General features: G+C 41.9%; 1 protein-coding gene across 2 annotated transcripts; it reads left to right on the top strand.

Moving 5' to 3' along the window:
- Positions 1-465: 465 nt before the first annotated feature.
- ZFX (zinc finger protein X-linked) lies at positions 466-24,671 on the top strand. 2 transcript variants are annotated; one of them, XM_063182367.1, is made up of 8 exons: positions 467-530; positions 6,277-6,365; positions 6,813-7,379; positions 16,505-16,654; positions 16,846-16,989; positions 17,078-17,212; positions 19,397-19,537; positions 20,849-24,671. In XM_063182367.1, exons 2-8 carry the CDS (start codon positions 6,305-6,307, stop codon positions 22,033-22,035), a joined length of 2,385 nt encoding a protein of 794 aa, XP_063038437.1. In that variant the 5' UTR covers positions 467-530; positions 6,277-6,304; the 3' UTR covers positions 22,036-24,671. The 2 variants fall into 2 exon arrangements, with proteins under 2 accessions (XP_063038441.1, XP_063038437.1); XM_063182371.1 differs by lacking the exon at positions 16,505-16,654 and having other exon boundaries at positions 466-530.
- The last annotated feature ends 428 nt before the right edge of the window (positions 24,672-25,099 follow it).

The raw sequence follows: 25,099 nt of genomic DNA, 5'->3' as shown, positions 1-25,099 counted from the left end.
GGGGCCGGGCCGGGCCGCGGGCCTGGCGGCGCGCGGGGGGGACTCGCCCGGTATGGAGGGGTCGGGCGGGGAGGGGGTCCCGGGGCACCGCTGCGCTCCGCGGGCGCACGCCGAGCCCCGGGCGACGCGGCGCGGCCGAGCCGCGGCGGAGGCGGCGGCAGGAGGAGCCGCGGGACCGAGCGCCGCCGCGCCGCCCCCGCCCCGCCGCCCCGACCGCCGCCTCGCCCGCCCCGCACAGGCCCCCGGCCCGCTCGGCCGCACCGGCCCCCGCGGGCGGGCGGCCCGAGGCGGCGGTGGCGGCGCGCTCCCTTCCGCCTGCTCCTGGGCTCTCTCGGGCAGTGACGTGACGTGCTGACGGCGGGCCCGGCCCGGGGAGCTTGGCCGCTTCCACTCAGCTCCGAGCTCGGCCCCTCCCTCCCCTCCCGCCCGCCCGCCCGCCCCGCCGCAGCCGCCGCCGCCGCCGCCGCGCTCGGCCCAGTCGCGCTGAGAGAGGCCGCGCCGAGCGAGCGCCGCCGCCCGCCACCCGCACGGTAAGAGCCGCGGGCCGGGCCCTGCCGCCCGCCCGGCCCGGGCCTCCCCCTGCCCGCACAGGCCGCGGCGCAGGCCGCGAGGAGGCCGCAGCTAGGCCGCGCCAGGGCTCCGCCACAGGAGCGGGCCGCGGGCTCTGCGCCGGCGGCTCCCGCACGCCCGGCGCGGCCCGGGGCGGCGGGGGAGGTGGCGTGAGGAACGCGGAGCGGAGGTGGGTGGCTGCGGGCCCGGGGGGAGGCGAGTGGGGCCGGTGAGGGGCCGCGGGCCCGGCCGGGGGGGGCTCGGAGGTGTCTGGAGGAGGAGACAAAATGGCGGCGCGCGGGGGGGGGGGCGGAGGGCGCCGGCGCCATCTTGAATTAATCGCTCGCACAGCCGGGGCCCCGCGCGGGCCGGGCCGGGCGGGGCGGGGGAGCCTCGGGGCTCCGGCAGGGACCGCCCGCAGCCTCCACACCCTCCCCGCCTCCCGCTGCCACACTGCCAGGCGCAGCGGAGCGAGGCGCGTTCCGGCTCGCCGCGGCTCCCTGCGCGGCCGCGCCGGGGCTGCCGGCCGGGTCCTCTCCTGCCCCGCCATCTCCTTCCTCTCCTCCTGCCGGGGATTCGGGCGGCGCGGGCTCGGCAGCGCCGGGAGCTCTCCCGTCAGCCGCCTTCGCCCACTCGCCCTGTAAGCAGCCCCCTAATCCCTTGGGGCCCCCTTGGTGCTGGTTCAAAGGTGCGCCTGGGATCGGTCATTTCCCTAATTTAGGTTTCGTTAAGAATTAGCTTATTTTCTTTGGAATTACTGTCGTCTGGCGCACAACATTCCAGTGAAATCTGGAGAAAACCCTTTTCTTTAACCGGTTTCTGCAGATACCCCACCACTGAACTACAACAAAGAGGGGAATGGCTTGAGGTGTTTTGTTTTTTTTACGGAACCGCAGTGAGAACATCAGCACTGATTCCCCTGCCAAAACTGAGGGAGATGCGTCAAGAAATTAGCAGCTGAATGATCACATTGTTACAACGTCGTTTTTATTCTTCTGTTTCTCCACCTAGTGAGAACGGGGGTTATTTTCAAGGCAGGAATGAAATCCTGTAGGGAGTGTAGGGGGTTTTTTTGCCATTCCTGAGGACAGCGTGTGTGTGCGTGCGTGCCCTGCGTTTGCCACAAGTGGGTCACGTCAGGCGAGCTGTGACACTGCAGCGGCGGCGGGGACTGAGCCCGGAGCCGCCTCAGGAGCTCGGCCGAGCCTCGCTGCTCGGGGCTCTGACCCAAATGGGCCATGCCCGGCGTGCCGCAGCTTTTAATGGCACGGAGCGAGGCACGACGGGAGCGTGGCCGTGGCTGTGGCCGTGCACTCACTCATCCCCGCGTGGGTAGGGGCCAGCACTCGCACGTGGGGAATTTTGCTGCTTTATGGCTTGGTTTGTAAGAGTTTTGCTGCTTGGGTGTTTGGTGTGTGGCCCTACTGAAAATTAGGAGTAGGCAAATACATACGCTATGTATTTCTTTTTCACAAGGATGGCTTTTCTGAAGTTTTCCTTTTTTCTCCTTTTCTTTTTTCCCTTTTTTTCTTTTTTCCCTTTTTTTCTTTTTTCCCTTTTTTCTTTTTTCCCTTTTTTTCTTTTTTATTCTCTTTTTTTTGGTGAGAGCAGAGAAACAGCTTCTGCAGAATATTTAAACCTCTTTTAAAGAACTCTATTCTATTTTTAAAGTTGCTCCTTCTTTAGAACATGGCAGCTTGTCTATTTCGTTTTATTTCATCTTGATTACCTTGTAGGTCTGTTGAGTCAAGGATCTGTAACATGGCAGTGCACTGTCTGCCTTGCTTTTCTTGACTTGATTGTTCTCATGATTATTTTTTTTGGATGATTATTGCTAATATAGTAATACTATTTCTTCCATTAATCTGTAGTTTTCCATCTGTTCTTCCACTTGAAAATGTTACCTTGACTTCCATAAAGCCCAAACCAGCCAAGTCTCTGAGTAAATAGGTAAAAATCAGTTTGTAAAAACTAACTGTATGGACAGAATTAAGTGTATTTCAGAGTTGTATTAGTTCTTGATCCATGTGAAGCTGGCATGGACTCAAGCCAAGTAAAAGGTGTAGGTGTTTAGTTCTTTTCAGAGGTTATAAAACCTGATTTTGGATGCCTCTGATTTTTTTTGTCCCAGTGGTAGAAGAGTGTTATGAGAATTTCTGAGATTTGAACAAAGAGACACACAGTCTCACAGTTGAGAAGGAACAAGTGTAGGGACATGGCTGGGCACCAGATTTTCTTTGAGAATTTGGGTTCCCAAGATGGAACTGGAAAAATTGATTCTGTATCTAGAATGTTTTGGAAGGACTGAGAGGAGTTTCTGTCCTTCTTGAAATCTTGCAGAGCAGTGAACAGCTGGAATTGCTTCCTAGCCTTTATGGTACCACAAAGCTTGGGGTTCTTGCCAGGGCATTGAAGGTGTTCTCTGTGGTGCTTGCAAGAAGCAGCTCTGGTATTTCTGGTGTCACAGAGCTGCTGCTACAGGTTCAGAGCCCTGTGGTGTTCCTGCCCTTGTGTGGCTGCATCTTGTGCTCACCCTCTGCTCAGAAGAGCAAGCAGGAAGAAACAGTGGTTTCTCATCTCCTGGTTAGAATGCTCAAACTCTGAAGTGTTTCAAGGAATCTTTTTGTATTTTTTTGCCTCAGCCATAGACAAGTTACTTTATGCCTTTTTGGATTGCAGATTCTGATTTGGACACTTATTATTTCAGATAGTTCTGTTAATTCCTGTTTTAAGTGCCTGCATCCTCTTTTGGTCATCTTTTTGCAGCAGATTTCTGTGGATGTGGGGCCTGTGCCCTTGTGGAGCTATTCCAAACTCTTTATGGTCCTGCACAGGGGTAGGAGTTGGCTGGGTCTGTATGCTAAAGTGCATTTTGAGAAACATTATTTAGTAAGAGGGGAAAAAAAAGAGAAAAAAAAAGAGAAAGCATTGAAATTTCTTTCTGCTCTGGAACAAGCACCAAAGCAAATGTTGGTTGCCTTTTTAAGACTCAGATTTCAAAGCCCATGTGCCAGGAAGTGTCTTTGGTTTGTTGGAGCCTGAGCCTTTGTTGTGAGCACATTTTGCTTGTGTAGGTAAGAAGACCTGACCAGTGCAGAAGAGGCCAGAATTTTGTGGTGTGCTAGGCTGTCATTGCTGTGAAACTGCAGCTCCTGAACACCCCAGGGATATTCTGGGTTTAGAATCTGTTGCCTGGAATCCAGAAAACCAGAAAAACAGGGAAGAGATGGTGTCAGTGGGCACTTAGAGGAAGCTGGGAAGTAGTGATGGAGACCTCTGCATCTCATGGGTGAAGAGGACAGACAGAAGGACAGTGAAGGATTGCCTCACTTAGTGATGTGAGGAATTTAGGGAGCAGATAGGATAGAGAAAGCACAGGCATGAATCATAAGGAGTAGGAATTTGTGGTGCAGTGGTCAGGTAGGTGGTGAAAGCAGGCAGCAGGGGAAATGAATGCCAGTTCTTCAGGTGCTGAACTGACACTGCAGGCTGCTCAGGTCGCAGCAGATGGCAGGCTGGTGTGCATGGTAATACAGCCCTCAAAAGCACAGGCACAAAGGGCATCTGAGCTTTTCCCAGAGATCAGGACAGACAGCTCCATGTTCCTATGTGTCTGTAGTCTCAGGAGAGAGGCAGTTTGATTCCTGCCAACCCTTAGTACCCCTTTGCCTCCTACCAAAAAACCCCAAACCCTCCTAATTTGCCATACAATCTTTGCTGCAAACTGATGAGTAGCAGAGGTTTGTGTGAGTGATGGGAGGGTACTGCAGTTAGAAGATGGAGGGATGAAATGAGCAGGTGAGGTAATGAACATGATATTGGTGCAGGCACCCCAAAAGTTGGGAAAGAAGCAACAGAAGAGAAGAAAGTGAACAGTGAAGGCAGCACAGAAAATATGACAAGGTGAATAGGAAGGACATTGGTAGTAGACTGGATGGGTGCATACCAAATAGATGGGAGGAAAGCAGTTTGGGTATGAATAATTCTGGCTGGAATTACTGTTACTCTTCTTGTTTCTGTGGCATGGCAGAAGTTGATTGCCATCAGTCAAGCTATTTCTTGCATCTGAGGCTGAAACACTTTTCTTCTGCTCTTGGTTCTGAAAAGAAGCATTGGGTGAAGGGCTGTTCCTCTTCATGGTGGGCACTTCTGTTGGAAGTGCTTGACAGAATAACTGGGAGACAATTTATGTCCAGCTGGATACCACAGTGACTTGTTAGCACAGCTGTCTTTTGAACACAGAGCCCTTCCAGCTGAGCATCACACAAATACTGAAGACCTTGGAAAATTATTAGTGTTCCACTATTTTTCTTCCAGTTCCATGTCTGGTTATATTTCTCCCTCAGCTTCTGTGAAAGAGAAGGCCCAAGTGACTGCACTGGAGGCTGGACAATACCCCAAAAGAGAGTTCCAGAGGTGAAGAGTTGAGAAAATTTGAGCTAAAAAGTGGAGCAAGTTTAGAAAATATTTATTCTAGATTATGGGTTTAGATTTGTGTTTTGGACTAGTTAATTTTTTCTTTTGTATAGCAGTTTCCCTGATAAAGCCTTAATGAATGTAAATGTTAGTTGATGTAATTTGGAAAGGTTATGGTTCTTATGGAAACCTTGGGTAGAATCTTGATGTTTTGTCTGTCTTTTGTGAAAGTATCACAGAAATGGGGAGCTTTCTGCTTGTGACTATGAGAAATGTTTGGAGGAAGAAAAAGAACATTTCCATTTCTACAGAAACACAGGCAGAAGCATGGAGCAGCATTCTGTTGCCTTTTGCTCGATCTGCATGTAGGAGAGTAGTTGGACTGCAGTGCAAGGGAGTAGCACAAGTTTCTGTTAGATTGCATTTTACCTAACTAGGTTTGCCTGCTCCTGTAATGCACATATCTAAGCAGCAGAATTACATTGCAGTTTGACATTTTTGCAAGTATTTTAACTTTGTGGTCTTGTTTCATTCTTTCATTAAGAAGACTAAAATCCTGAGTCAATATGCATTGAAATGTTGACATGCTGTTCAAAAGTTTTGGTAGAACATGACATTTGGTGATTTTTGAGAACTAACTTGTGATATTTACGGTACTTTGTCTTATGACAAAAGTTTTGAAAATATTTGCAGATCTAGGTTTTAAAACATTTGATGTTATGCTCTGGAAACAGTTTACATTGATGATTTCAGTTCCTGAAGTGTCATAAGAGTGAAATCTTCCTGACTGTCCAAGAATGAACATGAGGACATCAGAACTGGTGTGCATTTCAGATAATGAGCTCTCTGTGTTTAACTTATCATATTGAGCCTTAATGATTTCACAGCTCTATATTCCTCCCCATCCAATAGGGACTCGAGTTCCTTGAGTGGGAATATGTTGGATTAAGGTTCTCACAGGAATATCTCTAGGCTTTGTCTTAATGTTTTTAAAGATTATAAGAAAATAATATTTTCACATTCCTTTATGAGCTACTTCTGTGTTTGTGAAGTCATAGGGTTTTGAGAAAAATGGACCCAAAGTGTTGGACCTCTCTCTGTAGTTCAAACCGTGGGTGTTTGGTCATCCCAGGGTATTATTGCTGGAATCCCACACTGAGGGACCCTGAGTAAAGTCCAATTCATCTTAAACTCATGAGGTGCTGTGTGTTAACTTCCATGCATCCAAAACATCAACTTTTCCATGCACAGACAGAGGCAACCTTCTTCACCATACACAGTGAAATAACCTTTCTTCTTTGTCTTCTGCAGACACTGTGACTGATGAGAGTTAAAGGCCATGGATGAAGATGGGCTTGAATTGCAGCCACATGAGCCAAATGCATTTTTTGATCCAACAGGTCTGTAAGGAGATAATACATAGATAAGAGTGTTTACATTTGATGCAATTGACTGTTGTTTATTCTGCCTTTGCTTAGAAGTGCTGTGCTGCATCAATGCTTTTGTATGGAGTAGTTGCTTTTGAGTTTGGGTTGTTTTTATCACTCACAGCAATATGAATGAAGTACTGTTCTTTCAGCCAAGTAATAGTTGTTTGGGTGTTGGGGGAGAGTCTAAAAATTGCAAATCTTTTTCAGGAGAGAAAATCTTGTTCATCTTAATTATGTTAACATCTACTGAGGACTTGCTTTATCTATCTGTCTTAATAGTTCATATGCTGTTATGCTTGTTTTACTAAAGTGCAGCATAGTGTGAGAGTTGAAGTGAAACAGAAGTAATTTCAATTATTTACCACCTCATATGAGACAGTGTTACAATTTAAGTGCTATTTTAATTGTGTTTTTCAGGAGCTGATGCAGCACATATGGATGGAGATCAGATTGTTGTGGAAGTCCAGGAAACAGTGTTTGTTTCAGATGTGGTGGACTCAGATATAACTGTGCATAACTTTGTTCCTGATGACCCAGACTCTGTGGTGATCCAGGATGTCATTGAGGATGTTGTTATCGAGGATGTTCAGTGCCCAGACATCATGGACGAGCCAGATGTGTCTGAAACAGTCATCATTCCTGAGCAGGTGCTGGACACTGACGTGGCTGAAGAGGTTTCTTTGGCTCACTGCACTGTCCCAGATGACGTTTTAGCTTCTGACATAACAGCAGAGACAATGTCCATACCAGAGCACGTGCTGACAACTGAGTCAATGCATGTGCCTGAGGTTGGACACGTGGAACATGTGGTTCATGATAACGTTGAAGAAGCAGATATCGTCACTGATACTCTGGGAACAGATGTTGTTTCTGAGGAAGTCTTGGTGGCAGACTGTGCATCAGAGGCAGTGATTGATGCCAATGGAATCCCTGTGGAACATCAAGATGAGAAGGGCAACTGTGATGATTACCTTATGATTTCCTGTAAGTGTTTGGGGAAAGCCATCAAAGTTCTTATGATATGGGCTTGAAATATCTGAGGGAGGGCTTAAGACAATACCCAAAGCAGAGTTTCAATATTTTTTATGTAGATCTCACAAGTGTACTCACATGGAGGGATTTTTAGGAGCATGTACCAGCTGAAAGTTCTGGTGAAGCTAATGGAGAGAAATACTGGCAAATACAAGTTTTTTCTGTAGCAATTTATAGCATATGAACAAAATAGAAAGAATTCCAGTAAACTAAATGCCATGTACATAATAAGAACTGAAAGAAAATTAATGTGACCATGCTTAAAAATGCTTATATGTGCAGGTTACTATGATAACTATCAAGACATTAGGAAACAAAAATATTTCATGGAAAAGAAAGAGTAAAAACCCATGGTTTCTGAAAATCCAATACTTGTTTTTTTGCTAAGCCCTCACCTCTTGCACTCCATTTATTGTGGATACAGACAGCAGTATGGTTTTCTTTGCTGTTAGGATGTGATTTCTTCTCTTGATTAAACAAAGGACAGAGGTGTGCAGGTAACAAAATGAGTAACTATTGCTGCTCATAGCTGGCAAGTGAATATCTTAATCTCTCTTAGGAGCAGTGGCACAATCCCTTTGAATTGTATTTCAAAAGCCTTAAATAGAGGGTGGAGAAAAATAGAGCATATCATCAATCCTTTTTCTACTGAGGATATCCATTTGTGTCAACTAGAGTTTACTCTAAGTATGTTACTTATTATAGTGATTACTCAGTGCAGCACCTGGGAGCATCACAGTGTCATGCTGAACATTTATTTATTTATTGTAGAAATAGAAAAGCCTTGTTAGGTTGGTTTGTTTAATTGCCCTTTCAGGCACTTCAGTTTTGTGTGGTGTTAAATGATTTCGTTTTTGAGGTGTACTTCGTGCTTTGCTTCAGTTACCTTTTTTTCTTTTTTTTTTTTTTTTCCCCTTTTTTCCCCTTCTTTACTTTTGGACATATTTCTGAAATGTATAATAACTTGTTTTAATTTTATATTCTGTACTTACAAATTTTAATGTTGCTTCTCCTTACCTAGGATCACTGCATTTCTTAATTTATCATCTCTTGAGTTCCTTGAGTAACCTTGTTGCAGCCATGTTTTGAGTTTATATGAGGTACAGTTAATTCTCTATTATCTGGGAAAACAATGAAATGGGATAATGCAAAATATGGATCAAGCAAAATATTGTAAATTAAACTGCAGGATTGTACTGAGGTGAAACAGGTCAGGGGATCTGTTCTGAAATTGTATTGATCCAGACTGATAAATGCACTCTTGTCTGGCGTGGTACAGATAAAACTTTCTGATTCTGGACCCAAGTTAAATCTGATGAAAACAGCTCAAATGCTTCTGAACCTGCTGCACAGTAGACAGCAGACTGGATAATCTGCCAATGGATAATTGAGACCTGATTCTGGTGGTGATCCTTCCCTACTCCATGTCCTTGGCTGCAGCTCTTGAGGGGGTCTCTGCTCCCCCCTCCTGTGCAGGTTTTGCTCCTGTGGGGCCCTTGCAAACCATGCCTGTGTAGGTGCACAGAGGGATGGGTGCATGTGTGTCCTGTTCATGGCTGGCAGTGCCTGAACAAGCACAGAATGTCCTGGTAGAGGCCACTTTGGGTGGTCCCTGCCTAGCTGGGAAAGCTTCTTAGATGTACCAGTTATCAACTGGGGGTGACTGGCAGGAGGCACAGAAATTCAGTTGTTCACTTGTGCTGGGGTATTCTCCATCTTCAGTCACCTATTTCTGCAGTTTCACACTTTATTTATTATTAAATGTCTCTTGCAATGTACTTTGTTGAGATTCAGAACCTTAAATAAGCCAGCATTTAAAATAATGGTTATGCTACAAAATATGCATTCTACTTGTGTTTAATGTTGTACAGTTCATTTTAAAGGGAAGTCCCTACTACCACCTACTGTGTTTAAAGCCTGCTTAACAAGTTCTTCTGGTTGTGAAGGCAGTCTAGTGCTTTTCCATCAAGTAAAGGCTGTCTTGCCAAACAGTCTCTTTGTTGTATGAAAAATATGATTTGAATTAATTTTTTATTATTTTTTGTTTGCATCAGCAGTGTGTGTGTTCATTGATCTGATGCCTGTCTCAGTTCTTCAGTTAAACTGAGTTTTCAAAAGATAGTAACATCAGCCAATCCAATTTTGGGTTTTTCATCCTAACTTGTAAATTTGTGTTTAATTCTGGCAAAACTCCCTGAACTGCAGGGGCAGATGTTGGAATGTAATCTTGTCTGCCATTGCAGTAGTCAAATGTTTCTGCTTCCCAAATCTGTGAGCTAGACTGTTCTCCAGAATGCCTTTGCCTGTCTTCTTTTAGATAGGCACTTGGAAAGCAGGGGATGACACTCTATGTTCTTCCTGTTGTAGGTTTCTCCATCTGTTTTCTTCAGTGGAAGCTATTGGCACAATCTTTTTGCTTTTTCCTGTTTTGTGGCTCTCTATAAGCACTTCCATTTTTGTTCCTAATGAGCTGAGTATAGATATATTTTCTTAAGGTCATTTTCTTAGCTTTATCCTGAATACATGTGATCTGGAATGACTAATCTGTGTGTACATTTTTTTGTGTTTATACCTTCTTTGTTAGTTTCAGACTGGTTTGTCTTTTCAAAGGGTGCAGTTCCCATGGGTTTCATTCTGTGACTTTGCTTCAATGAGCTCAGTATTTTAATACTTCTTTTCCCAGTTAGATTTAATTTAGCTTTGGCATTAATATGACTTTGCTGTCTGCATTTTCAAGGCAATGCTTCTTGGCACCAGTTACTTTTTGATGTTGTTATTTTATTTCTTGGATATTTTGTCTTTGCCCTCAAGATTCATTTTTATTCCATGGTAGACTGCAGGCACTTAGAGCAGAGCAGAATCAGATATTCATTCAACTGAGAATGCAAACCTACCAGTTAGTGGCTTGAAAAAGATGATAGGAGGTTTGATAATTTTTTTTTTTTTTTTTTGCATGTTCCATAAGAAGCCAGTTCATGAGTTGGATCAGGAAAGTAGAAATTGTGCTGTGACTCACATGGTACTAATTATTTGTTAGATTGGAAAACCATTTCTCCCTGAGTGAAGCAGTAGTGGTGAGATGAACTGGTGTTTGTCAAAACAAAACAAACATCCTACGTTTACTAACCCAGGGAAGCAGTGCCCTGTGCCTGGCAATAAGACGGAAATGGAAATTAATTTTTTTGGTCTGATTTAATTCTGTTTGGCAATGGTAGACACATCCTCTGGCATTAACTGCTTCTGTAAGATGAAAAATTGTATCCTGATATACTCTTACTGCAGTAAAAATAGTGAGGGACAAAATTTTGACAAGAGGAGTCTGGAAAGAGTGAAGGGCAGCCTCACAAGGCTTAAACTGCAGCTTTAAGAATATAAATATTTGCAAAAAGGGGAGCTGTGTTATATCCATCCATCCATCCATCCATCCATCCATCCATCCATCCATCCATCCATCCATCCATCCATCCATCCATCCATCCATCCATCCATCCATCCCTTTGCTTTTCTCTGACTTAGACATGTCTCTTGTTTGTTTTGTCTGAAGCCAGGCCTCTGAAAATCAATCTTTTTTCATCCTTGTTGGATGTTTAGGTTGAAAGCAATGGATCTGATGTACCAAGCCACAGGGTTCATGTTTTTCCTTAGGGCCATCCAGTAGCCTTCAAGAAAGCAAATGTTTTAAATTGCTTTTTTAGCATAAATATCTCCTTCTTTTCCCCTGGAGGTTGCTAAAGATGCAGGAAATCACATTTTTTTCTCAGAGCTAGAACTTGCTGTGCCTCTGTCTGACCACTGGAGTGGCATCAGCAGCTCAGGCTGCTCAGGAGGTGATGGAAATTGAGTTCCCTTGGGCTGAGGGATGTCAGAGCTCAGGCTGCTTTGTGTGCTGGGGCAGAGCCCAAGAAGGACGAGTGTTGGATCCCAGCTGGGAGCTCAGGAATTACACCTCTGCTGGATTACTGCCCTGAGGGACCTTTTGGTGCCCAGGATGTCCTCACATGTAAAAGCAGTGAATTAAAATGAAAACAGAGCAGATTGCTCTTTTCTCAAACGTTAGGAAACCTGTTTTGCCATTCAAGAAATAATGTATGGTAAAAATAGCTTCTTCAGTGGACTAGGAATTGTCTGCTGTTGAGTGAAGTAGATGTTGCTGCCACAAATAACTGAACAAAGTCAGGGGAAAACAATGCTTTTAATCTGTTTTAGAGAAAATGGCTTTATTCATTAAGGATGCTTATATAGGGTTGTTTATTTTATAAGCAGACAAGTGTCCCATGATACACATTTTTTTAGCAGCTTAGAGAACCATTTGGGAGTAAAGGCTGATAAAATAGATGATTTTTGTTTAATTACTCCATTGACACATTTTTAAGACCTGTTTAACTGGTGTAGATAGATTTTTCCTTTGATTGTTTGTTTCGGTGTGTTTTTAGCAGTAAACAGTGGGTATTTGAAAAAGCTGGAAGGTGTCTGTGCTTAAGTGAATTTTATTTTTTACAATCCTTTTATTTTCCTCATTAATCCCACACAGAGGATAAATGGTAGGAAAGAAAAAGTTTAGAAAGTTGTGGAATCTATTAAAAATAAATGCAGTTATATTTGCATTTCTTAATTAGAAATAAACCACTGTAAGGGTACAAAGTCTTTATCTGCCTGTCCCTCAAATATCTGATAGAAAAAAACCCTAAAAGCAACTTCTAGGGGAAAGTGTATGTATCATGGTAAAACAAAAGGTGTTCTGTTAAAGCAAACCAGGATCTTGGCCTGATATTTATGCTTCTGTGTGGGTAAACTGGCCTCAAAGGGCTTTAAGCATGGAGTTTATTATCAATGCTTAGGAGCTTGTTTCTGTCCCAAAAATGCCATTGAGCATGTTTTAATAGAGGGGCAGAGATACTGGAGAAAATTGTTCTTTGGCTGTTACTAGTTTATTATATGATTTTTAAAATTCAGTGTAGTACTTTCTAGGAAACCAATGCTGTCATTGTGATAGATCACATAGAATCTGTTGTTGTTGCCATTACCTGGATCTTTTATTTCTTCACTTTATTCTTTATTCCTTACTCCTTTTTTTACCTGTTGGTCTCTTATTGTTGATTTCCTTATAAGTGCTAACTAGACAGGTTTTAAATATGCTATGACTTTCATGTTATGTGACCCCTTTCTCATCTGTTTGTGCTTTTAATCACAATTCTAGCATTATCTTTATATGGAAGCAATTATGGCAACATTGGAGAAGCACATACTTATTTGTTTCTTGCAGTTCATAGTATGCAAAGAGCAGGCTGCTCTAATCAGTGAAGTCTGTGAAGAATTTTGGCAAACTAGCCATAGACTGCATTCTTGCAATTCATGTAGATTCATACTGTGTCTGGTAATTTTTCTGGGTTTTGTTTGGTTTGGGTTTTTTTTTAACTCTTGATATTTAGTCTGTATGCACTTGTTTACTGAATGAAAGCTACCAGCTATAGGGAGGAAAAAAATCAGACATTTAAAGTTTTTAGTGTCCAGTTCATCTCTGATAAAATGGAGGCACAAGGTATGACAGCACTGGAGTCGTGCTAGCCTGAACTTTCTTCTAGCATGTGACTTGTGATTAGTTCAGTAATGCTCAGTGGCTCCACTTAAAAGGAAGTGGTCTCTTAGAAGTTTAACTAATTCTTTTAAGTACTTTCTTTTGTTTGGTTGGGTTTTGGGGGGGGGTTGTTGCTGTTACTAGGTTTTTACAGGATGTTTGTTTGTTTGGTTGGTTTTGGTTTTTTATTAATGTCCAAGAGGAGCAATATGAAAGAAGATCAGCCATGGATGGTAATTTGTGGGACCCCTTGATGGGCTGTGAATTCAAATGAAAGCTTAATATCATCAGAGTTCCAACTTGAAGCATTGATCAGTCTAGTATTTCTGAATATCATTTTCTCATTGTGAGACTGAGATACACAGAGAATGCAGAAGCTTTGGACAGGTGTTAAATAGAAAGCAAATTTCATAAAACACTGCCAGTGAATGAACATAAATAAATGCTTGTGTAGCCATAGGATAAAATACCTTGGAAATGGTACTTTCTGTAATAATACCCATTCTCTTTCACCTTGTTTGTCGCTCCCTTTGATTTTTATCTTTTTTTTCCACTCTATTTTTCATCCTGTTACCTGTTACTATACTGCAGATATTACTGCTTTTCAAGCCCATCAGGGACTTCAGTTTTTCAAGTATTACCACCTGTCAAGAGTAATTTTTTTTTCCTTTTGGATGAGAAAAGTTGGCCTCATACCTCCTACACATCAATTTCCTTACAGTTTAATGGCTCTTGTTAAAAAATATTTAAACAAGTTGTTATGTTTTTGAAACAATGCTGAATATAAAGGGAATTCAGGGATAAACAATCTCTAAATTGTATAACAATTTTTTATTATGTTGGATAATACTAATATACTTAGAATATACTATATTCTAATATACTTAGAATCTTGGAGAAGTTATTTCAAAGCATGAATAGAGCATGTTTTTAAGACCTAGAATTCTTCTGTTGTGTGAAAGTTACTAATGGGCATTTCTATGTATAAATGGAGGTAAAAAACTCTGGATTGGTTAAAAGCAATGGGCCTGTTTCACACCATGCACATAGGTTTGTTTTCTCTCTGGTTGACTCAGCCATGGTTTTCCTTCCTCGTGGGTATGTTCCAGCCTCAGTTGATCTTGGTGGCAGACTTCCCTTCTGGCTTCAGAGGTGTAAAGTCAGTCTGCACTGATTGAAAGCCTTCCAAGGAAATGTGCCTGACACTGGAAACAGCCAAGTTAAGGGAGAACAGCTACATAAATGTAGTGTAGGAACAAAAGCAAGTTCTCTTATTTGTCAGGGTTCCAGTGACATTTGGTGTATCACGGATAGGACAAAGAAGTCATGGAAGTCTGTTTTTAACTGAATATACACACTGTGGAGCTACATTGTTAATGTGGTTCAAAAGAACATCTTAAAGGTTCTACTTTTAAATCCTTTGGGGTACAGCTACAAGATGTTATGCTGTCCTGTGACACAGAGTAATTTTTTAAACATCCTACTGCTTGAAACAGTCTGTACCGTGGCCACTGAACAGGATCTTGGCATTGAGTATTGAGTTTTTTATGCTGTTCTTTTGGTAAGGAGAGAAACAGACTAATTTATGTAGGTGCTTTATAATTTAATGCTATTCATTTTTTTTGTGAGTAATGATGCCTGATTGAGAAATTGTACTTAAATACAGTTATGTTTGATACATGAGACAGAACATGTGATAGTTTATCTAATTCAAAGGCTAATTTATTGGCTTCATAGCAGGAAAATAATAGTAATAACATTCTGAGCTTTTTTTAAAGTATGTATTAAAATAAATTTAAGAATGCAGTTACTGAGTAGTAAAGCTATGATTTATTTATGAGGGTAGTTCAATGAGTGCTAGTAAAGTAAACATACTTTGTGAAGTATTTGGTGTGTCCTAGGCATGGTAGTTAAAAATTATTCACCATTTATAGGACAGTTCTTAGACTTCTATTAGTATAAATTCCATGTCTTTCTGAAATGAAGTCATGCATGACTCTGAGGGAGTGACAGTAAAGTCACAAACTACCAAAGTATTTTGTCATGTTAAGAATTCTTAAATAATTTCAGTACTGAAGAAACATCTGGGGCTTGTGAAAATTGGAGGATTCTTAAAAGGTCTTGAGAGCTGGATTTGATTTTTGTGAATGCATACTTACTATTTTTTTCTTGAAAACCTGTTCGTGGTAAAGTAAGATGGGGGGAGGTGCCCATGAACAGTATACCTCAGAATCCAAGTGTGTTCTTGTAAAGCTGGCTGTCAGCCATGGATAATGTGGGATTCTGGGCAAGTTTCAGCAGCTCAGGCTGGAGTGTGGTGTGGGTGCCCTTCTGGAGGAGGAGAGCCAAGTTTGGGAGTGCTCAGGGCTGCAGCAGCAATGCAGGCTCCTGCAGGAAGGACACCAGTGCCCAGGGCTGCAGCAGCAATGCAGGGTCCTGCAGGAAGGACACCAGTGCTCAGGGCTGCAGCAGCAATGCAGGGCAGGGTCCTGCAGGAAGGACATGAGTGCTCAGGGCTGCAGCAGGGATGCAGGGCAGGCTCCTGCAGGAAGGACATGAGTGCTCAGGGCTGCAGCAGCAATGCAGGGCAGGCTCCTGCAGGAAGGACACGAGTGCCCAGGGCTGCAGCAGCAATGCAGGCTCCTGCAGGAAGGACACGAGTGCCCAGGGCTGCAGCAGCAATGCAGGGCAGGGTTCTGCAGGAAGGACACGAGTGCCCAGGGCTGCAGCAGCGATGCAGGGCAGGGTCCTGCAGGAAGGACATGAGTGCTCAGGGCTGCAGCAGCAATGCAGGACAGGCTCCTGCAGGAAGGACACGAGTGCTCAGGGCTGCAGCAGCAATGCAGGACAGGCTCCTGCAGGAAGGACACCAGTGCCCAGGGCTGCAGCAGGGATGCAGGGCAGGCTCCTGCAGGAAGGAGTCCTGCAGTGGGAGGGAGGGCAGTGCTCACCGCTGTGCTCCTTCCCAGCTGTGGAGGGCATGAGGAAAGGGGAGGAGTTTGTTCCCGGAGCTCAGGTTTCCTCTCCTGGCAGCGGGAAAAGCATCAATACCAGCGCTTTGCAGGGAATCAGGTCTGACAGCCACCACTTGCCTCAGAGACAGGGTTGAGCAACAGATAATGCTTTTGCAAAGAACAGTTAATAGCTTATCAGTGAAAATATGCCACAGAGTGAAGTATTTATGTGTACTTTCTTCCTACCATCATCTTGACGCAGATCACAGTTTCCTTATTAGCATTGCCTGGTGCGGTGTTCGTGCCTCTAGTTCTGTCATTGCAGCATTCTTGCACTTCCACCTTAACTACAGGATAACAGCTTGAATTTATTTTTGTGTGTATTGTCACTGTTTTCAAGGATATGAAAAAATATTAATGGGTAGGTTTTTTGTCACAACTTTTTAATTTTAAACTGCTTCCAAATTTGAGTCATAAATTAATAAATATGTCTTTCATATGTGTCTGTCTGCATATGACTGGGTAATTGTAATAACTTGTTTTTGTAGTGGATGATGCTGGTAAGATAGAACACGAAGGTTCTGCTGAAATTACCATGGAAGCAGAGTCAGAAAGTGGCTCTTGTAAAGTGGATGGCATTTGTCCAGAAGTCATCAAGGTCTATATATTCAAAGCAGATCCTGGAGAAGACGATTTAGGTAAAATACACATGTTTGAGAATACTCCAACCTGACACTTGAAATTTTGCATGAGACTGTTGTTTCTCAAGTGGTATGTAAAAAAACTGTGAGTCTCATAGTAAAGAGTTGACAAACTTTGAGTTTTTGTGGTTTAGCATAGATTTTGGTGAAGTGTATTTAAAATATTTTGCTCTGGTCTTCCTGATTAGGGGGCACAGTAGACATTGTGGAGAGCGAGCCAGAGAATGAGCACGCAGTGGGATTGCTCGATCAGAACAGCAGTATTCGTATCCCAAGGGAGAAAATGGTTTACATGACTGTCAATGATTCTCAGCATGAAGACGAAGACTTAAGTAAGTAGGTGGCTTTCCTTTGGGAGCAGGGATTTTCACTTTCAGCAGTGCAGCATTCCTATTTTTTTTTAACTTCTTTTTATCTTAGATGTTGCAGAAATAGCTGATGAGGTTTATATGGAGGTGATTGTAGGGGAGGAGGATGCTGCAGCCGCCCACGAACAGCAAATCGATGACACCGAGATTAAAACTTTCATGCCCATAGCTTGGGCAGCAGCTTATGGTAAGTAATGCTTGAAAGAATTGTCCTTGAGTGACACTGCAGCAAAGTACCAGGGATTGGTTTTTGGAGGGTAGTCTAGAGTATTTGTGCTTTTGTGTTTGTTTCTAGAGTTTTAGTTTAAGAATGGTTTCTTAGCATAATGAGCCTTAAAAAGAAAGGAAGAGGGAAGTTGTAAGGCAGGCTTCTTCTTGCTCCTATTTAACTGGCATTTTCCTTCATATTTTCATGGTGTGAAAGGGGAAATACATGAGCTTCCAGCTAAAAATTGAATCTCAAGTACCTCTGTTCCTCAGAGTTTTAGGACACAGTGAGAGCTGGCTTGGGACTAGAAGTGAATATTTTTATTTTGGGGGGGGGGGCAAAAAGAAGAAAGTAAATGGTAATATGTAAGATTCAGTGTAGCAGTGAAAAGCAACACTCAACACTGAGGTCTAGCTTGATTTAAGTCCTTTCTAGAAGGATCATATAAGCACATGATTTCACTAATGCCAATAATTAATTGATTAATAAAAAGAAGTTGGAGGGAGATAATAAAGTTGTAGCAGAACCTTGAGAGTATTTCCAGCACGCAGAACTATTTTTATTGATATGTGAACACCAGCTGGTGCACAGACTGGTTTCCCAAACTTTTGTAAGCTTAAGACCAGAATTTCATCTTTGCCCCTTTCTCCTTCTAAACAAAACAAAAGAAATAGTGGAGTAGAGGACAAAACTTACATTGTCTGCATGATGTAGATTGTGGTGATGGTGCCAGCAGAGAATTGTGCTGGGAATACAGTGGGGGATGGAATCTTGGACATAAGTCAGGAAGGGCAATATTTCAGGGAGCAGTGTGTGTTTAAAAGTTACTTAAGGAATGGATGGTCGTGCACCCAGAGCCTTATCTTAGGCCATATACTGGTGAGCCCAGCTTGAGTGAGAAGGAAATTACATAAGCCACTCTGAGTGGGCATTAAAAATGAAATTGAGTGAACTTGAAACAAGTTGGGTACTAAACATTCAGTGGTTTTGGAGGAGGGAGAGAAAATTGAGCAGAATGTGTTAAAAAGAGTGAGATGGAATTGAAAGGAGAATTGAAGAATGTGGGAAACAGTGGAGTGGTTGCATTGTCAGCAGTAAGCAGCCTAGCATGCAGGGTGAGAGATGGTGGGGACAGGGAGGAGTTAAACATGAAGGCCTGAAAATGGCAGAGGAACACTGGAGCTAGCATCCAGGTGAGAATCTTCAGGCTCTGCACATGTGCCTGGCTCTGAGTCTCCTTACATTAATCATGAATATTAATGCTCAGCACCCTCTGAAAGGAACAGCTGTTGAGCATATTCCACTTTCTTGAGTCTTCCTGTCTTGTGTTCTTTGCTTTCACTAGGAAATGTTGGTTTTATTGATTCAAGTAAATACTTGACCACAACATTTATTATTGAAGGTTCACTTATACTCTTAAATCACCAATGTTAAACTGATTGCCAGTAACTACCTTCTTGAATGTATTTGTGATTTTCATGTTTGTTTTACATACAGTGATGCCATTTGTGTATTAAGCACAAAGCTCTTTGAGGCAGAGACTCTTTACTTCTTTCTGTTACACAATACTGAGCATGCTCTTTGTTCCCACTAGAAAGAATTTGTGAGTGCTAAAGCATCAGGTGTCTAAATAGTAGGTAGTGTACTTTGTTTGCCACTTTATGGGCTGTTCAGAAAGATTCTTTGATCTCACAGCTCCTGTTCAGAAACTTGATGTGTGACAAACTTCAGTCAGGTGAATTCAGACAGACAGAAGTGAATGAGAGCTCACACACAAATGTATTTCAGGACTGAGAAGAAAACTGGGCACAGCAGATACTGTGACATGCTGTTATTTACTAATGTTAAACATTTTGGGCATAATTAGCAACCAAAGAGATTCAAAAAATGCTGCATTTGAAGGAGAATTCTCTGTGTAATGAAAAGCCATTAATTCCTGTACATTATGTGCTCCTGCAAAATTAGGTTAACAAAGCTAATGCTCACGATACCAAACATAATTCCTAAGTTACATGGTGAGACATTTTGCAGCTTATGCTGTCAGTGATTACAGTTTGATTAAATGTCCAGATAATAGTTTATTGTTTCTGTTACTACCATTGTAGAATTTGTGCTTGGATTACCTGCAGTGTTGGTAGGTAACTTCTGACCTTGCCTTGGTAGGTAATAACAACGATGGCATCGAAAGTCGGAATGGCACTGCAAGTGCTCTTTTGCACATAGATGAGTCATCTGGACTTGGGAGGCTGGCCAAGCAAAAACCAAAGAAGAAGAGGAGACCTGAGTCCAGACAGTATCAGACAGGTGAGTATGTGGTGCCTGGCTCTCGTTCATCCAGGCACTTGCCCACAGACAGATCCATGCAGTGTCTTGTAAAAGGAGGGGTTTGGAGAGTTACTTGGTTGACAACACTTCTGCTTTATAAATAAGTGCATATTTTATTTTACAAATTTTAAATACATGGGTGATTTGGATTATGGCAAAGGAAGCCACATCTGACATAGGAAAAAGTACTATAGCAAAAGGTTAAAAAGCTATATACTTAACTTGCCACACCCATTTTAATGTTTAATGTAACTTTAAAAGGCAATGTTAGATAAATGGTGTTCTGTAATCATGCCTTTTAAAACCCCTTTTTTTGTCTTTATTGAAAATATGTAGAACAATGCATTTCATTATATCAGCTCTGTAGGTAACTGGAAAGTCTGAACATTGTATATTAATTTTCAGTAGTGTAACTTCTATACCCTTTCCTGTTTTAATGGTGAAATAAAATTGCCTTGACGTTTGTGCCTATTTTTTTCTTTTCATCTGTGAGAACAGAAGTGTTTTATGCCATAATTTGTTCTCTGCTGTTATTGTGTTACCATCAGAGTATTTATTTGGTTTGATAAAGTTGAAAAAACACAACTTTTTTTCAGTAGCCTTGCCTTAAATAATTCTAAAAGTTTCTTTCCAAATTGTGACTTAACTGTAGGAGTTCTGTTTTGTTTAGCTTAAGTTAGTAAACTGTGCAAATTGAAGTTAGCCTTTTCTATTTCCAGCTAGTCAGTTCTCCTTATTGGAGACATTTTTGGACAAGACCGCTTTTTTAACTTGCCTAGGCAAATTCAGGGTAAACAAATCAGGGTAATAGATGAGTGCAAATAATTTCCAAAGCTTTGAGGTTTCTGTATGTGAAACATGTTCTTATTGATTCTTGCTTGGTACCTCTTCAGATTGTAGCTGTGACAGATGGCGTAAGAAGGAGGTGTTAGTTTCAGGGCGTCTGAATTGTACTCAGTGGTAGGTGATTAAACTTCAACATTAAACTTTTTCTACCGATTTCTGGAGAGTAAAGAGAAGATTGTGTACTTTGCTTACTAGATGATACTCAGTTTAATAAGTTGGCTGCTGTTCTTTGCACCAGCCACTGGTTTCTGCATGTATTTAATGTGTGAACTAAGTCAGAATTCTTCAAAATAGAATTATTTGAGGTGAGGAACATCTGTATTGTAAAATGTACATATCCCATCTTTCTCCACAGTTCATCTTACTGTTAACATATGACATTTATGGAAGTGTAGTATTATTGTATAATATTGATTGATAAAGGGTTTTTTTGTTGTTTTTCAGCAATAATCATTGGCCCCGATGGTCATCCATTGACAGTCTATCCCTGCATGATTTGTGGAAAGAAATTTAAATCCAGAGGTTTTTTGAAAAGGCACATGAAAAACCACCCGGAGCACCTTCTTACCAAGAAGAAATACAGATGCACAGACTGTGATTACACTACGAATAAAAAAATAAGTTTACATAACCACTTGGAGAGTCATAAGCTGACCAACAAAACAGAGAAGCTTATTGAGTGTGATGAGTGCGGGAAAACCTTCTCTCACGCAGGAACTCTATTCACTCACAAGATGGTGCACAGGGACAAAGGAGTTAATAAAATGCACAAGTGCAAATTCTGCGATTATGAGACAGCAGAGCAGGGGTTACTGAGCCACCACCTTTTGGCTGTCCACAGCAAGAACTTTCCTCACATTTGCGTGGAGTGCGGCAAAGGGTTCCGCCACCCGTCGGAGCTGAAGAAGCACATGCGGATCCACACTGGCGAGAAGCCCTACCAGTGCCAATACTGCGAGTACCGATCGGCCGACTCTTCCAACTTGAAAACCCACGTAAAGACTAAACACAGTAAGGAAACGCCGCTCAAGTGCGACATTTGTTTCCAGACTTTTTCAGATACCAAAGAGCTGCAGCAGCATACGCTTATGCATCAAGAAAGTAAAACGCATCAGTGTTTGCATTGTGACCATAAGAGCTCAAACTCGAGTGATCTGAAACGACACATTATTTCAGTCCACACAAAAGACTATCCTCATAAGTGTGATATGTGTGATAAAGGCTTTCACAGGCCTTCGGAACTGAAAAAACACGTGGCGGCTCACAAAGGTAAAAAATTGCACCAATGCAGACATTGTGACTTTAAAATTGCAGATCCGTTCATTTTGAGTCGCCACATACTCTCAGTTCACACAAAGGATCTTCCATTCAGGTGCAAGAGATGTAGAAAGGGCTTTAGGCAACAAAACGAGCTGAAAAAACACATGAAAACACACAGTGGCAGGAAAGTTTATCAGTGTGAGTACTGTGAGTATAGCACTACAGACGCCTCAGGCTTCAAACGGCACGTGATTTCCATTCACACAAAAGACTACCCTCACCGGTGTGAGTATTGCAAGAAAGGTTTCCGAAGGCCTTCAGAGAAGAACCAGCACATTATGCGACATCATAAAGATGTTGGGCTGCCTTAAAGTCTCTTTCACAGACTTATGGCTGGAATTATAAAGGAAATTTGCCTTTCAGGCAGTTAGCTTATTTTAAAGCCAATCACCTGCGATCACACACACACAAAAAAAAAAAACCACAAAAAAACAAAAACAAAAAAATACTGTGCATTTGATTTGTTGCTGTATAAAAATAGGATTATTGCTTGTAGTTGACTTTTATACCTTTTGTTCAATAGCGTGTTCTGAATTCTATTCAGTTTGTTTAATAAATGAAGAAAAGATGGCAACAATAAAGTTGCATTTAATAAAGTAAACCCTGTCTCTTACTGAATTTTTCAACCGTAATAGTTTATTTAAGTATATTTATCTTACTGATCTCGTTGATACTCACAGTGTCCATGTTAATGCAGTTTTGTCGTGAATTTTAAAAATATGAAAATTCTCTTGATAAAATTGTCAGAGGTGTGTATGGAATGGGGAATTGTCATGTTGACAGTAAAGTCACTAGGGCCCACCTGATTGTTCTGTTTTAACTATACAGACTTCGTGGCAGGTTAACTATTTTCTGGTTGAGGAGTTACAAGTCTCACTTTGTGTTTTCATTCTGGTTTCAGAGAGAAAAATACTTTAAAAAATGGTTTGGGGCGGTTTTTATCTTTCCTGGGCAAATTCAAAATATGCGCAAATATTACATTTATTGTTCTGTGCTTCTTTGTCTTTGAAAGATTTTGTGTGTTACAAGAGTTGGGTTTTTTCCACTTTATTCCTGTCTTAAATGTTGGAAACGTAAAATACTCTTGTTCCATTTGCAGAGTTAACAATAGATCACAACTGTCTGTATGTGCTGGTAAACGTACCTCAAACTTTATGCTTTTATGTATGTTGGTATTTCTTTGAAAGAGCAGTTTGTGGTTCAAGTCACATTTTTATTGTTAGTTGTTTTAGAATAGAATTTAAGACCAAGAGGTGCCTCAATTTTGGAAACCAGATATTTACAATGAGAGCTTAAGAAGGGAATGGAGTGGAGCAGATGAGTTCATAAGGAGTAGAGACGTTGTAACGTAGATATCCTTAATAAGAAAAGTAACTTATGATAGATGCAGTTCTGTTACTAAATTAAATGTTTTTCCTGAGCCATTAGTAGCTGTGTTCAGTGGCTGTTTAATAATTAGTACTGTATCCAGAATTAACCCAGTTCTTTCAATCTGTTTATAAACAGCTGGGAGAATATTACAATTATTAGATGCAATTTTACCACCTGAAGACTATTATAAAGCAGCTCCATATCATTTGCTAATTGCAGTGTAAATGTACCAAGCACAAAGTCGTGTACTTCAACAACAACCTTGGAGCAAAAACCCCAAACCGTTTTAATTACAGGCCAGATTTTAGGACATGGCCCTGCTCCCCTTGCTCAAATTCTCATCCCAGCCACTGATGATGGATTGCAGAATTCAGTCCCAGCTGCCTGCCAGATTAGGTTAGATTTGTAACCAACAATTCCCTAATGGAAAGGCTTCAGAGGCTGAGCCAGTGTTAATTCCTCTTTCTAGGCAGGTGAACTTGCAATTGAACTCAAACAGGAATTTTAGTGATAGTTTCAAGTCTGGGGTGATAGAGGGACAAAGGTTTCCTTTCTGGATGTGCATCTTCTAGGCCTTTTGTAATTTGTCTTGTTACCAAGCCCTGCCCCTACTGCTCCTCCCTCCTGTCTCACTGTAAGCTGAAATTCTTGTCCGTAGTGTGCAGTTCAGGAGAGTCCAATGCCATGTCACTGCCTGTGCTGTAGGATGGTTTTTCTTTCTTTGCCTGCTTGCAGTGCCCCCAGACTTGCTGGGTGCTCTTGTGTAATATTGCTACTCCATGACCCTGAAGTGTGTAATTCCTGGCTGTGCTGCATTGTGCCTTCCCTGAAATCCCCGCTGAAGCCAGTGGATTTCCTCATGGCCGTAGTGTCCATTGCCTGCTGATGCCAAACCAGATGCAGTAAAACCCAGCTGAGATTCCCACTTGCTTCTTGCAAAATACTTGCCTGTGACTACTTTTTTTTCCTCTCTTATGTTCAAGCATTTTCTAACTGGAAACCTGGAAAGTGTACAAAGTCTGCAGAAAATCCCATAGTAGTGCTGAGGATTTTAGCCATTTTGAACTTTATTTTTTTAAATAAGCTGAAAGACAAAGAACACAATTTTACGCATTTTCTTTCTCTTACGTAGCCTGGAATCATACCCACTTTTTTTTTTTTAAAGCACAATGTTGAAACATTTTTTTTAATAATTAAAGGGTTTGGTCAAGTGGATTTTGTAAAATGTATTTGTCTGTATAAAGAGAAAATGAAATTATAGTTATTGTTAATGTACTGACATTAGTTACAGGTTAGTTTTAATTCTTAAATAATTTGCTTAGCAAATGCTATAAAATGGATGTTTCAGTTTAATGTTTAAAAAAGGTACAGATTTTTACAAGGACATAATATAAATTATTGTTCTGTAGAAAATACCCTGTTAAATATTGTATATGTCCTTCCCTCTGTACACTTTGTAAAAAAGACAAAAGAAAAAAACAAAATACATAGAACCATATAGGGATGTGTGACATTATTGTAATTGTGTACTTGATAATAACGTGAAAAAATAAAATTCAAAATATTTTCCTTTTAATGCACGTTTAGTCTATTTGATGCCAGTTCTGAGCTGGAGCCTTGCTCTGAGGGACACGGTCACCTGCAGCTCTCCTGCACTTTACCTTCCTTCTGCTCCCTGTCCTCGGCTCATTTTGTGCAGCACTGGGGCAGGAGTGATTCAGTCCCAGCTGTGGCTGAAATGTTCCTTTACCTGGAAGTCTGCAGAAGTGAAAGGGATGGCAGGTCTTCGAAATCCATTTTAATGCCTGGTTTTATATTAAAGAATTCACATCTGATCAACTTCTGATAATGCCTTTGTGTTTTTCTGCAAGGTGGTTACCTGCTAAGTGCTACTACATGTCCCAAAACGCCCCACCAGACCTTGAAACTGTTGGGACTGAATAAATGTTTGCTGGTGCCTCTTCAGCCATGTGAGCCTCAGCAGGGGCCCAGCTGCCCCTTCCC

The sequence above is a fragment of the Melospiza melodia genome, chromosome 2, assembly GCF_035770615.1.
Source record: "Melospiza melodia melodia isolate bMelMel2 chromosome 2, bMelMel2.pri, whole genome shotgun sequence".
Taxonomy (NCBI): domain Eukaryota; kingdom Metazoa; phylum Chordata; class Aves; order Passeriformes; family Passerellidae; genus Melospiza; species Melospiza melodia.
This window is presented reverse-complemented; position numbering and strand designations above follow the sequence as displayed.

Excerpts from the sequence above, each read along its gene's own strand:
- ZFX (XM_063182367.1), top strand. The coding sequence starts at position 6,305 with ATGGATGAAGATGGGCTTGAATTGCAGCCACATGAGCCAAATGCATTT. Across the intron at positions 6,366-6,812 it reads TGCATTTTTTGATCCAACAG|GAGCTGATGCAGCACATATG; the intron begins GTCTGTAAGGAG and ends TGTGTTTTTCAG. Across the intron at positions 16,655-16,845 it reads TCCTGGAGAAGACGATTTAG|GGGGCACAGTAGACATTGTG; the intron begins GTAAAATACACA and ends CTTCCTGATTAG.